General features: G+C 49.5%; 1 protein-coding gene across 1 annotated transcript in view; it reads left to right on the plus strand.

The window, feature by feature from the left end:
* LOC138811146 (ryanodine receptor 1) overlaps positions 1-13,868 on the plus strand; it is a 112,854-nt gene that overhangs the window by 46,228 nt on the left and 52,758 nt on the right. Inside the window, exons 37-61 of the mRNA XM_069998787.1 lie at positions 32-143; positions 816-962; positions 2,203-2,476; positions 3,168-3,282; positions 3,378-3,510; positions 3,768-3,862; positions 4,075-4,210; positions 4,424-4,607; positions 4,697-4,805; positions 5,285-5,405; positions 5,514-5,683; positions 6,622-6,842; positions 7,008-7,098; positions 7,983-8,123; positions 8,374-8,537; positions 8,636-8,714; positions 8,898-8,987; positions 9,618-9,758; positions 10,478-10,552; positions 10,643-10,718; positions 11,050-11,173; positions 11,552-11,667; positions 12,835-12,902; positions 12,998-13,119; positions 13,797-13,846. Of these exons, the coding sequence (XP_069854888.1) occupies positions 32-143; positions 816-962; positions 2,203-2,476; positions 3,168-3,282; positions 3,378-3,510; positions 3,768-3,862; positions 4,075-4,210; positions 4,424-4,607; positions 4,697-4,805; positions 5,285-5,405; positions 5,514-5,683; positions 6,622-6,842; positions 7,008-7,098; positions 7,983-8,123; positions 8,374-8,537; positions 8,636-8,714; positions 8,898-8,987; positions 9,618-9,758; positions 10,478-10,552; positions 10,643-10,718; positions 11,050-11,173; positions 11,552-11,667; positions 12,835-12,902; positions 12,998-13,119; positions 13,797-13,846 (3,154 nt within the window). The remainder of the gene's footprint in view (positions 1-31; positions 144-815; positions 963-2,202; positions 2,477-3,167; positions 3,283-3,377; positions 3,511-3,767; positions 3,863-4,074; positions 4,211-4,423; positions 4,608-4,696; positions 4,806-5,284; positions 5,406-5,513; positions 5,684-6,621; positions 6,843-7,007; positions 7,099-7,982; positions 8,124-8,373; positions 8,538-8,635; positions 8,715-8,897; positions 8,988-9,617; positions 9,759-10,477; positions 10,553-10,642; positions 10,719-11,049; positions 11,174-11,551; positions 11,668-12,834; positions 12,903-12,997; positions 13,120-13,796; positions 13,847-13,868) is intronic.

The raw sequence follows: 13,868 nt of genomic DNA on the forward strand, positions 1-13,868 counted from the left end.
CTCTCATTCTAATCTTTGGGCCTTTCTGTAGATCAACATGCTTCTGCATTTCAAAAATGGGGCTGATTTGGAAGATTGTCCTCTCCCTGAAGAGATCCGACAGGATCTGCTTGATTTTCATCAAGACCTGCTGGCACACTGTGGTAAGGACAGGAGATCAAAGAGCCTTCCCCCAGACTTTCTTTCAAGACCTTCCTGAAGTTTCCACTAAAGTTTTCTGACCTGGAACACCTATATGTTGGTGCAATGTAGATCTTGGTTGGGTGAATAGTAGGATAAGATTAAAAGAGTATTTGAGTGAATGAGTTTTTGGGTGGATGGCTAAAGGCAGTTGAATGGAGGTATGTGAATTGATAGATAGAAAGGATGGATGAATAGAGGATTGAAGAGACAGCTGTTTGTATAGATGTCTGTCTGTCTGTCTGTATGGATGATGAACTCAGTGGGGAGATAGCTGGCTGCCTGGAGCAGCAGATGATTAACTTCCATGGTTTCTGATTAAAAAAAGAAATCAGTTGCCAGGTAACTCACTGTAATCTTAGCTACTCAGGAGGCTTATATGTGAAGATCAAGGTTTGAAGCCAGCCTGGGTAGGAAAAGTCTGTGAGACTCCTATTTCCAATTAACTACCAGAAAAGCTGGAAATGGAGCAGTGGCTCAAGTGGTAGAGGGCTAGCCTTGAGCAAAAAGAAGCTCAGGGACAATGCCAGGGCCCTGAGTTCATGCTCCAGGACTAACAAAAATAAAAATAAAAAGTGGTAAAGAGTGAGGCTATGAAGTCATGAGTGACATCATTTCTTCTGGACTACCTCTAGGAATTCAGCTGGAGGGGGAGGAGGAAGAACCAGAGGAAGAGACCAGCCTGAGCAGCCGCCTGATGAGCCTGCTAGAGAAAGTGCGGCTAGTGAAGAAGGAGGAGGAGAAAACAGAGGAGGAGCCGACAGCAGAGGAACACAAACCTGGTAGGAACTGAGGAAGAGCAAGGAGGGGGTAGGGAACTCTGTCTCCAAAACAGGCCACAGGAAGAGGAATTCAAGGCAGCCACAGATAGGGAGGAGGGAGAAAGGAAGAGCTGGGGCAGAGGGCAGGCATACAGACTTGTGGACTGAATGCAGGGGTTGCAGCATGTGTGTGTGGACCCTGTGTCGGTGTCATCTACCAGAGCAGAGATATGCATCCCACACCTTGGGGGAGAGGTGGCAGCTTCTAAACCTTGGTGGCTTTTATTGTCCTTGTGGCTTTTGTTTTTCTTTCTTCCCTTGAGGAGACATTTTATCCTACAACATTCCAGAAACTTCCCCTGGGCAAGTCTAGGCCAGGCACTGTAATCAGGACTGGGAAATAGAGGAGAAGGAAAGTCATAACCTTTACCTGAAGGGCACTGTCATCCTAGCTACTCTAGAGGCTGAGATCTGAGGATCATGGTTTAAAGCCAGCTGGGGCAGAAAAGTCCATGAGACTTTTATCTCCACTTACCTACCAGAAAAACCAGAAGTGGAAGCTGGGTGCCGGTGGCTCACACCTGTAATCCTAGCTACTCAGGAAACTATCTGAGGATCATGGTTCAAAGCCAGCCTGGGCAGGAAAGTCCATGAGACTCTTATCTCCAATAAACCACCAGAAAACCAGAAGTGGTGCTGTGACTCAAGTGGTAGAGTGCTTGCCTTGAGGTGAAGATCTGAGGGATAGTGCCCAAGCCCAGAGTTCAAGCCCCATGACCAGCAAAAACAAAAACAAACAAAAAAATGGAAGTGGAGCTGTGGCTCAAAGTGGTAGAGTACTAACCTTGAATGAAAAAGCTCAGTGACAGTGCCCAGGTCCTGAGTTCAAGATCTACAACCAAAAAAGTCTCACTGATTTTTCTGCCTGGGCTGGCTTTGAGCCTCGATCCTCAGATCTCAGCCTCCTGATTAGACTTACAGGCATGAGCCATCAGTGCCCAACTAGAACTGCTTTCAAAGGTGTGTGGTGAAGGCTTTCTAGTGGGATTTTTACTATTGTATACTTTATTTTTCCTCTTATAATTCAGATGGAGGTATAGTCTATATTGTCTGCACTTTATGGTAAAAAGAACAGGGCAACTCCTAGGACAATAGAAACATCTTCCAGATCCATATACTTCTGGCAGGTGGAGGATGGGACAGTAAATAGCTAAACAGTGGGAACTCTCTTCATTACATGGACTCTTGTGTCCTTTCCCAGAGTCCTTACAGGAGCTAGTATCCCACATGGTGGTGCGCTGGGCCCAGGAGGACTTTGTGCAGAGCCCCGAGCTAGTCCGGGCCATGTTCAGCCTTCTGCATCGGCAGTATGATGGGCTGGGTGAGCTGCTGCGTGCCCTGCCTCGGGCATATACCATTTCACCGTCTTCTGTGGCGGACACTATGAGCCTGTTGGAATGTCTCGGCCAGATCCGCTCGCTGCTGATTGTACAGATGGGGCCCCAGGAGGAGAATCTTATGATCCAGAGCATTGGGTGAGGTGCCCCCACTTCTTGCCTATTACATCTGCTTTCCCCATGTCCATTTCAGCCAGCAGCTTTTGCTCAGTTATACCTGTTTTGTTTTGGTGCTGGTACTAGTGCTTAAACTCAGAGCATGGGTACTGTCCCTGAACATTTTCTGCTTGAGGCTGGCTCTCTACCACTTAAGCCACAGCTCCGTTTCTGCCTCTTTGCTGATTATTTAGAATAAGAGCTTCCTGGATTTAGCTGCCAAGGCTGACCTCAAACTGTGATCCTCAGATCTCAACCTCCTGAGTTGCCAGGATGACAAGTATGAGTCATCGACATCTGGCTCTCAGTTGTAATTCTTGGCATGACATCATGGCACTGAGCAGTCAATGTCAAATATGTCCTATTCAGTGACTCAACAAACATTTAAATACCTACTATGTGCTAGGCCTTCCCTGGGTACTTGGTAATACAATGGACAGTATGACAAAGGTCTCTACTCTAGGGGAGCCCACTTCAGAACCAGGCCTCAGTTTCCTTACCTGTAAAATGGGCATAATCATGGTTCCCGCTTCCTGTCACCACCCCCTTTCCATGGATGTGGGGATGAATGAGTTCAAAGTTGTACAGGGGAGCAGTGCCAGGAACTGTCAGAGGTCAATGAATGCTAAGCATTATCACAATGGTGGCCATGCTGACTCTTCCTTATCCACAGGAACATTATGAACAACAAGGTCTTTTACCAACACCCAAACCTGATGAGGGCCCTGGGTATGCATGAGACCGTCATGGAGGTCATGGTGAACGTCCTTGGGGGCGGTGAATCTAAGGTGAGGGAGGGGCCTGGCTGGACTGGAAAGCTCAGGGGAGGAGGGGACACTGCAGCAGGCAGACACTGACCATGGAGCCTTACTATCCATCCCAGGAGATCCGCTTCCCCAAGATGGTGACCAGCTGCTGTCGCTTTCTCTGCTACTTCTGCCGCATTAGCCGGCAAAACCAGCGCTCCATGTTTGACCACCTGAGCTACCTGCTGGAGAACAGTGGCATTGGCCTGGGTAAGAGACTTCAGACCCAGAGCCCAGGGCAACCCCCAGAGTTCACTTCTGACAGCCTACCCAGACGGGCACCTTCCCATCTCACTCACTCAATTCAGTCATTCATCAAACATTCTAACTCACCACACAGCACCGAGACACAACAGTGATCCCCACAGACCAGTTGAGGCACCTGGAAAGAAGGAGTAGTCAGGGAGGGCTTCCAAGAGGAGGTGAAGCAGATGACAATACATTTCTCACCACTTCTTATCCCACAGGCATGCAGGGTTCCACGCCCCTGGATGTGGCAGCTGCCTCTGTCATTGACAACAATGAGCTGGCATTGGCATTGCAGGAGCAAGACCTGGAAAAGGTGTGGAGGGGGCAGGCACAGTCCTACCTGGCTGTGTGGGTTACCTCTGACTATGAACTGGGGTGGTTCAGGAGATGAGGTAGACCAGGCAGAGTTCCCTGGGAGATCCAGAGCTGAATGGGGCTGAGTCACTCCCAGAATGGTAGAGCTGGTCCTTGGAGGGGAGAATGGCGTAGGTCTGACCTTGAACTGAGGCCCTTTCCATCCCCCAGGTCGTATCCTACCTGGCAGGCTGTGGCCTCCAAAGCTGCCCCATGCTGCTGGCCAAGGGGTACCCAGATATCGGCTGGAACCCCTGTGGTGGTGAGCGGTACCTGGACTTCCTGCGCTTTGCTGTCTTCGTCAATGGTGAGCAATATGGTGGCAGGGGCAGGGCAGGAGGTGTGAAGGTCAGGGATTAAAGCCCATCTTTGGGGTGACAATTCATACCTTAACCTGCTTGAGGCAGGGGCTGGGGGCAATGGGGAGCTAGCAGTGTCCCTTGAAGGTGGCAGGTTGTCCCTAGGGGGTCCCTGGCTGTTGGCATATGGTCCCTTCTGACCCTGTCCGCTGGTTGGCCAGGTGAGAGTGTGGAAGAGAATGCCAACGTGGTGGTACGGCTGCTCATTCGTAAGCCTGAGTGCTTCGGCCCCGCCCTACGTGGTGAGGGTGGCTCAGGGCTGCTGGCTGCCATTGAGGAAGCCATCCGCATCTCTGAGGATCCTGCCAGGGATGGCCCAGGTGTCCGCAGGGACCGGCGACCGCAGTGAGTCTCCTGGTCCCCTCCTAAGTAAGGCAAACTTCCCTCCTTATACCCCTGGCTGCCTCACCCACATCACACTCCTCCCCCTACAGCTTCGGTGAGGAGCCCCCTGAGGAAAACCGGGTACACCTGGGACATGCCATCATGTCCTTCTATGCTGCCTTGATCGACCTGCTGGGACGCTGTGCACCAGAGATGCATGTGAGACCAGAAAGCTAGATGGGATGGGGAGAGATGGAGGCATGGCCCAGCCTCAAACCTCTGCCCTCAGGCATTGGGCATTACTAACTGAGCTCTCATAGGGGGTGAACTTGGGTTTGGCAGTGCTGGCTACATGTTGTGACTTCATGAAGCTTTCAGGCCATGGTAGAGATAGACATTGATAACCTAGAGGGGTCAGGCAGGGGAGGCACAAGCAGAGGAGTTGGGACTACAGATAGTACCTTGAAAAAGAAGGTTTAGACAGGGATGGTGGCCCATTCCTTTAATCCCAGAACTTGGGAGGCTGAGGCAGGAAGACAGAATTTGAGGCCAACCTGGACTACATAGTTGGACCCTCTCTTGAAATAATAAAAGGAGGCTTGCTGTACCTGTGACTGCATCAGAGGTAAAATGGGATCATCTCCAAATTAGGCACAAGTTTCTGATGATATGTCTATCCATCTTCATACCACCTCTAGCTAATCCAAGCTGGCAAGGGGGAGGCTCTGAGGATCCGGGCTATCTTACGATCTCTTGTGCCCTTGGATGACCTTGTGGGCATCATCAGCCTCCCACTGCAGATGCCTACACTGGGCAAAGGTAGGAAGGTTGGGATATATCAAGGGAGTGAATGCTAAGGAGGGAGCCAAGGGATTTGAAGGGCATCCATGACTCCCCCCACTCTGCCCTGGCCATCTTTGTCTACAGATGGGGCACTGGTCCAGCCAAAGATGTCTGCATCCTTCGTGCCTGACCACAAGGCATCCATAGTGCTCTTCCTGGACCGAGTGTATGGTATTGATAACCAGGACTTCTTGTTACATGTACTGGATGTGGGCTTCCTTCCTGACATGAGGGCAGCTGCCTCTCTGGACACGGTAAGCGGCCCGTCCAGCCTGGCTACCATCCCTGCCCATTGCGACTGATATAACAGGATGACCACAGCAGCATCTTGTCCTGGGATTGAGAACATATCTTAATTCCCATCACCATCTCCAAAAATAACCAGCAATCAGGAGGCATGGCTAAAGTGGTAGAGATCCTAGTAAGCCTAGTAAGCCAAGCAAGAAGGAGATCCTGAATTGGAAACCCTAGTATCATGCCCCTTCCACTCCCCCAAAAGCTCTGCCAAATGTATATGTGTAAATGAGATCTCTATCTTATTACATAAAAGATAAAGGTTACAGAGGAAATAAGCGCACAGAAGGGTAATGTCTTCAAACTAGGAATAAGAAATCCATCCTATCAACCTTTCCTTGGCTTTTGTGTGTGTGTGTGTGTGTGTGTGTGTGTGTGTGTGTGTGTGTGTCTGTGTCTGTGTCTGTGTCTGTGTCTGTGTCTGTGTCTGTGTCTGTGTGTGTGTGATTTTTTTCTTTTTGTTTTGTGATGGTACTAGGGCTTGAATTCAGGGCTTTTTGCTCAAGACTGGCATTCTGCCACCTGAGCTGTATCTCCACTTCTGGCTTTTTGGTGGTTAATTAGAGGTTAAGAGTCATGGATTTCTCTGCCCAGGCTGGCTTTAAACCTTAATCCTCAGATCTCAACCTCTTGAGTAGCTAGGATTACAGGTGTGAACCACTGTTGACTGATGTGTGTGTGTGTGTGTGTGTGTGTGTGTGTGTGTGTGTGTGTTATCAATCTGTCTGTGTTAAAATTTTGATTCCCAAATAATAAGCACGAGGAGTAGAAACTGAGAGAAGCAAGATTTAGGGAAAATAATCAGAAGCCTGAGTCCTTCACTCAGAGTTATCTGGACAGGTACCAAGATCACCCCCGGGGTGTACAGTGGGCCTGATATCCCCACTCTGTGCCCCAGGCCACTTTCAGCACCACAGAGATGGCGCTGGCTCTGAACCGTTACCTGTGCCTGGCGGTGCTTCCTTTGATTACCAAGTGTGCACCCCTGTTTGCGGGAACCGAGCACCGGGCCATTATGGTGGACTCCATGCTGCACACTGTGTACCGCCTGTCCCGGGGCCGCTCCCTCACCAAGGCTCAACGCGATGTCATCGAGGACTGCCTCATGGCACTCTGCAGGTGGACTGAGACCCGGGAGTGGGCGTGGTCATGACACGGTGTGGCTAGTTGTTTGGCTGGATTGCTCTGGGGGTGTGGTCTGAATGGAGGCAGGGCCAGTTTGAGGGTGTAGCCACAGGGCAGGGCTGGCCTCCAGGTCAGAGTACCCTATGCATAACCTTCCAGGTACATCCGCCCATCCATGCTACAGCACCTGCTGCGGCGCCTGGTGTTTGATGTACCCATCTTGAACGAGTTCGCCAAGATGCCACTCAAGGTGAGAGCAAGCTTTCTTTGGCAGGTGCATTTCATGCCTTGCTCACTGCCTGGCTCTGCCCTTGGACTAGGGGGCTCTTTGGGATCAGCCTAAACACGTGAAGGTCAGAGTCCCCATAGTCACCAATTAGCATCTTCATTTGCCTCCCAGGATTCCCAGGACATTCACTTTGCGTCATTGGTGCCTCTAACATTCCCTAATTAGAGCTTAATTTGACTAACCAAATGAGCCAACCCCCGCCTCAATTAGCATATGTTTGCATAGGGCACACCACTTTCCTTAATTAGCATTTTATTCCTCATTCCAGACCACCAGCCTTTCACTATTCAAATGAGTATATTTATTTGAATAAACAGTACCATAGCTGTTCTGAATATTTGCACACTGTCTCTCCTGTTTCTTACCATTTGCATAGTAGTTTGCATAAGGAGATACCCCTAACTCAGATATCTGGAGCCTGTTTTGCATAATATACTTAAATTATCTCCATGCTTCAAGTTTGCATAGTGGACACCAAAGGCCCACTTCTCAATTACCATATATTTGCATGGGGTACTGTTTATGTTTCAATTTGGCATACTAATTTGCATAAGCACAGATCACTTCTTCCATATTTGCACACCACCCTCTCCCTGGACTATTAGCATGCTTATTTCCGCAAAGGAAAGACAAATCCAGTTCTAACTTAATGCCCATCCTAGCTCTAAATGAGAATGCTAACTTTGCATTAACCAACTGTCCAGGACCATTTCCTCAGGAAGCCCAGCATTCCTTCCCTTATTAGACATCATTTGCAAACACCAGCAAGTGCGTGCCTCTGGAGCCTTCATTTGCTTGCTGTCTGCTCATGCCTCCTCCTACGTGCCCCCTCTTGCTCCCACTAGCTTCTCACCAACCACTATGAGCGCTGCTGGAAGTATTACTGCCTCCCCACGGGCTGGGCCAACTTTGGAGTCACCTCTGAGGAAGAGCTGCACCTCACACGCAAACTCTTCTGGGGCATCTTTGACTCTCTGGCACATAAGGTCTGGGCACACAGAGCCATCCCAAGGGGACCTGTGTAAAGGGTTTGGGGATCCAAGCTTGGAGACTTCTTCAAATCTGAGGGGTCTAGGGAGAGGAACCACAATACAGGTTTGTGAATTTGGGGAGGGAGGTTGACAGAGGATATGAGTTGGAGTTCCTGAAACTCCAGGGATGAAGGCCTCAGCAAGGCCTGCTGTGACTGCCACATGCACCCCCCCCCCAACCTCCACTTCTTTCTGGCCTCTGCAGAAGTACGACCAGGAGCTGTACCGCATAGCCATGCCTTGTCTATGCGCCATCGCAGGGGCCCTGCCTCCCGATTACGTGGACGCTTCCTTCTCATCCAAGACAGAGAAAAAAGCCACAGTGGATGCTGAAGGCAACTTTGATCCCCGGCCTGTGGAGACCCTCAAGTGAGGCCTGGGAATAGGAGGACTTGGGGGGATAGCTTCAGCTGGGGAAATAGAGGGACACCCAGCCCCCACACCTACTGGTCCCTCTCCTCCAACAGTGTGATCATCCCAGAGAAGCTCGACTCCTTCATTAACAAGTTTGCAGAGTACTCACATGAGAAGTGGGCCTTCGACAAGGTCGGAGTCATAGTCCCCATCCCCAGAAAACCCACCCTTGCCCACCATCTATCTTCCCTGAGAACCCCAGATGTCCCTAAGACCCCTTGGATCTCTGGGAGCCTCAGTCCCTGCAGGGCCCCCCACATACACTTTATGTCCCCTCACACTGTTATCTACATGTTATCCTGCCTCCACCTCTAGATCCAAAACAGCTGGTCCTATGGAGAGAACATAGATGAGGAGCAAAAGACCCATCCCATGCTGAGACCCTACAAGACCTTTTCTGAAAAGGTGACCCAATCTTGGGGCCCAACGTTGTTTCATTTTGAAAACTCCCAAATTTGAGAGGTTTAGGAAGCAATGAGGTAGCCTTCCAGGTTTTGCATCTCAATAGACCTGTAGTTAGGGCTCACTAGCCATGAACTTTGCCCTCAGTCAAACTTAGTTGCCTTCCTGAGAGATCCCAGAATCCTAGTGTTTCTAGAGGATGAGTTTGATTCCTTGATCCTGAGATCATGTAAGTGAGATCCTGAGTATGTGCTTAGAATGCTCAGTTACAGAGCAGATAAGAGACCTGAGTTCCCACTGGGTATGGTAGTAGATGCCTGTCTTCTCAGCTACTCAGGAGACTCTCGGTCTAAGACTGGGACATGTGAGTATGGGTGTTTCAAGGCATAAAACACTATCTGACAAACAAAAGCAAAAGTGGTGCAGGTGCTAGAGCACTTGTCTAACAAGTTCAAGGATCAGTTCAAACCCCCAATACAGAGGCAGGCAGATAGACAGACAGACTTCTGGCTTCTGCTCCTGGATGGACTAGTTCTAGACACATGGTGGGAATTTCCTTGGAGGCCAGAGAAGCTAAACCAAGGGCTCCTTCTTGCCACATCCTACCAATTCTGCTCCCTCCTGTCTACCCAGGACAAAGAGATTTATCGCTGGCCTATCAAAGAGTCCTTGAAGGCCATGATTGCCTGGGAGTGGACCATAGAGAAGGCCAGGGAGGGCGAAGAGGAGAAGACAGAAAAGAAGAAAACAAGGAAGATTTCCCAAACTGCACAGGTAAGGCCACAAGGGAAGGGGCAAGAGGCTGAGTAAGGGGTGGAGCTAGAGAAAGATGAAGTGGAGAAGGGAGAGAGGCTGAGGAGGAGAGGTAAGATCAACAGAAAAGGAAAAGGAGAAAAGGGAAGCAGAAAAATTTGAGGGTTCTTAAGCATCAAAGGACAGGTGGGTGCTAGTACCTCAGACCTGTAATCCTAGCCACTCAGGAGGCTGAGATGTGAGGATTGCGGTTCAAAGCCAGCCTAGGCAGACAATTCCAGGGGATCATATCCAATTAAGTAGCAATAAGCTGGAAGTGGAGGTGTGTGTCAGGTGGCAGGGTGCTAGTCTTTGAGTAGAAAACGCCAAGCAAGAGCACAAGGCCTTGAGTTGAAGTCCCAGTACCAGCACATGCACGCACGTGCACACGCATGCATGCATTCACACACACACACACACACACACACACACACACACACACACACACACACACACACGGAGCAGAAGAGAGGAAGGGATGATTCCAAAACAGGGCCTTAAGAAGGAGAACAGAAAATGAGGGAGTGGTGAAACTGTTCAAAAAGAAATGTACTCAATACCTGACTTATGTAATTGTACCACTCTGTACATCCCTTTACAATAAAATTTTTAAAAAAATAAAAAGGGGATCAGAGGAGTTTTCTGGGGGCCTGCACTTCCTGCTAATCCATTAATCCCCCTTCTCACTCTTGCCCTCTCAGACCTATGATCCCAGAGAAGGCTACAATCCACAGCCTCCTGATCTCAGTGGGGTTACCTTGTCCCGAGAGCTGCAGGTGAGACCTCTGATCTTTTATTTGGGGGAATGTGAGGGGACATCTGATGGGAGAGCATCCTCTGAATCAGATCCTTGCCTCCACTCCTAGGCTATGGCAGAACAACTGGCAGAGAATTACCACAATACCTGGGGGCGGAAGAAGAAGCAAGAATTGGAGGCCAAGGGTGAGGGTGCCCATACCCCAGCACATGCACCTTCCCCAAAGCCCCCAGCCACAGGTCCAGAGTCACAAGGGCCTAGGTTACAGTCCTGGCAGTCATTGTCATTGTATGATTTTTGACAATTGCTCTTCCACCCCCTCAATGTTTCCCTTTGTAGAAAGGGAATAATAAAAGTGGGTTACCACCCCATGGGCAGGGTGGACAGGGATAGCAGCATCATAAGCTATTCTATTATCTCTATCTTTATTATTGTAATTAATATGAACCCTCAAGCGCAGGAACCATTTCAAATGAGAATGGCCCTGGTCCTGATTTCTGATCTTTGCCTTCTCAGGGGGTGGGACGCATCCTCTGCTGGTCCCCTATGACACACTCACTGCCAAGGAGAAGGCACGAGATAGAGAGAAGGCCCAGGAGCTGCTGAAGTTCCTACAGATGAACGGCTATGCTGTTACCAGGCATGCCAGCAGGGCGGGGACTGGCCAGAGGGCTGCTAAGAACTTGGGTGGAAGCCACTTGCAGGAGCTGGGAGGGGTGGGGAGGAGGAGAGGCGGGGTGGAGGAGAGGGTGGAGCCATGGTGGAGGCCCAATCAGAAGGGATGTGCTTGGGGTGGGGCTTGTGGTAGAGGTGGAGCCATAGGGGATGAGGCTATCAACTCTGACCAGAGAGAAGGCTTAGCAGGCAGAGCTAGGGGAGATGCCTAGAGGAGCCAGGACCTGGGATGAAGTAGAAGCCTGGTACAGAAAGTATCTGTGGGCCTATAACTCACAAGGGAAAGAGTGAGAAAGCTGGACAGGACCTGTGTGAACTGACCTTTTCCTGCCTTGCCTCACAGAGGTCTTAAGGACATGGAGCTGGACACATCTTCCATTGAGAAGCGGTTCGCATTTGGCTTCCTGCAGCAGCTACTACGATGGATGGATATTTCCCAAGAGTTCATTGCCCACCTGGGTATGACGAATTCCCCCTCCCTGCCCCCGATTTCTACCACACCTACAAAGACTCGCCTAGAAAAACCAGTTTACTCCTTCTCCCTTCAGCTCATACTTACTGAGCATCTACTATATTCCAGACACCATTGTCTGGGGACACTGATCCTGCCCATTTGCACCTACATTCTTGTGGTGGAGTCAGTTAACATGACAGGAAATGAAATCACTTACTGGGTTAGGTGATCAGTGTTATGGGACTGAGAAATCAATAGCTCCAGATAAAGGAGAACTGGGAGTGTGGAGCTGGTTGTAATTTAGACACAATTCAAAAAAGTTTTGTGGGGCTGGGAATGTGGCTTAGTGGTAGCGTGCTTGCCTAGCATGCATGAAGCCCTGGGTTCGATTCCTTAGTACCACATAAACAGAAAAAGCTGAAGTGGTGCTGTGGCTCAAGTAGTAAAACAGTAGTCTTGAGTATAGAGAGGCTCAGGGACAGTGCCCAGGCCCTGAGTTCAAGCCCCAGGCCCAGCAAAAAAAAAAAAAAAGAATCTTGTGTGCATGTATGTTTATGTACCCTAATAGTTGGGCTTGAACTCAGGGCCTCTTTCACTTGGCTTTTTAGCTCAATGTGAGGGCTCTACAACCTGAGTAACACCTCTACTTTCAGCTTTTTGTTTGTTAATTTGAGATAAGAGTCTCATGGACATTTCTGCCTGGGGTTGGCAATCCTCAAATCTCAGTCTCCTGAGTAGCTAGGATTATAGGTGTGAGGCACCAGCAACCCAGCTTGCCTTTTGGTACTTGAGAGCCAATATTATTGTTTTAATAGTTTTATTACTTGGAAGTAGATTTTCATTTCAAAATGAACTCTAATCCATACCAACTTCTAGTTCCATTTGATTTCATTGATTCATTTGCTCAACCTCGTGGCAAAGTTCAAAAAGAATAAAACCTCTGTTTCAGTTTGCCTTCCTCCTCATTTTCAGCTTCAGGAAGGGTTTGATCCAAGACCTAGCAGGGATCAGACAAAGAGGAGCTTAACTGAAAGCTAACAGAGTTGATTTCATACCAAGAATGTATGTCCCATCATTTCCTACTGCCACCCAAGTCTCTCCCATCAGAACATGCTAAGTCCCTTCACCAAGAACCTACCATGACCTTTATGTCCCCCCTCCCGCCCCCATAGAGGCTGTGGTCAGCAGTGGGCGAGTGGAGAAATCCCCACATGAACAGGAGATCAAATTTTTTGCAAAGGTGAGAGGTAGGCTCAAAAGCTGGAGGGAGCTGGGGAACTGAAGGGTTTTTTCGCATTCCTCACTGGTTCCCGTCCTCTTCCCCTCCATCTCTAGATCCTGCTTCCCTTGATCAACCAATACTTCACCAACCACTGCCTCTATTTCCTGTCCACGCCAGCCAAAGTCTTGGGTAGTGGTGGCCATGCCTCCAACAAGGAGAAAGAAATGATCACCAGGTGAATGGCCTGTGACCTCTGATCCTGACCCCAAACTCACAGGGTCCTAGATATCTTGGACTCCTTACTCCCAACCTTGGTCCCTTTTTTTGTTTTATGTCAGTTTTGGGGCTTGAACTCAGGGCCTGGGTGCTGTCCCTTAGTTCTTTCTCTCAAAGCTAGTGCTCTTTCACTTCAGCCACAGCTTTGCTTCTGGCTTTTTGGTGGTTCACTGGGGATGAAAGTCTCACAGACTTTCCTGCCTGGGCTGACTTTGAACCATGAGTCTTAGAGCTACTTCTGAGTAGCTAGGATTGTAGACATGAGCCACTGATGCCCGGCCTTCAGGCTTCATGCTGGATGCTAATCAGTGGTAACTCCCCAAGCAGAAGCAATGACAGGCAAGGGTAACTTACTGTGCAGGTTTTCCTGTATCTGATGGGTTTCCCAGGATGCAACACTCTCAGATGGACAACCAGGTCACCTTGACAAAAGCACCCCCCCCCACAGCATGGCACATGCCACTTATTGCCTGTGACTCTTGTTCATCTCTCTGTCCCTCCCCTTCTCTGTCAATTGGTTTCCTCCTGGTCTTCTGTCTTCTCTCCTTATCTTTTCTTCCCCTATCTCCTCTTCATGCTCTCCTTGTCTCCTGGTTTCTTGTCCTTCTGTCCATTTGTCCCATTCTCTCTCTTCAGCCTTTTCTGCAAACTGGCTGCCCTTGTCCGCCATCGTGTCTCTCTCTTTGGTAAGTTGCCTTGCTCTTAAGC

The sequence above is a fragment of the Dipodomys merriami genome, unplaced genomic scaffold, assembly GCF_024711535.1.
Source record: "Dipodomys merriami isolate MVZ:Mamm:240054 unplaced genomic scaffold, mDipMer1.0.p SCAF_52, whole genome shotgun sequence".
NCBI classification, from domain to species: Eukaryota; Metazoa; Chordata; class Mammalia; order Rodentia; family Heteromyidae; genus Dipodomys; species Dipodomys merriami.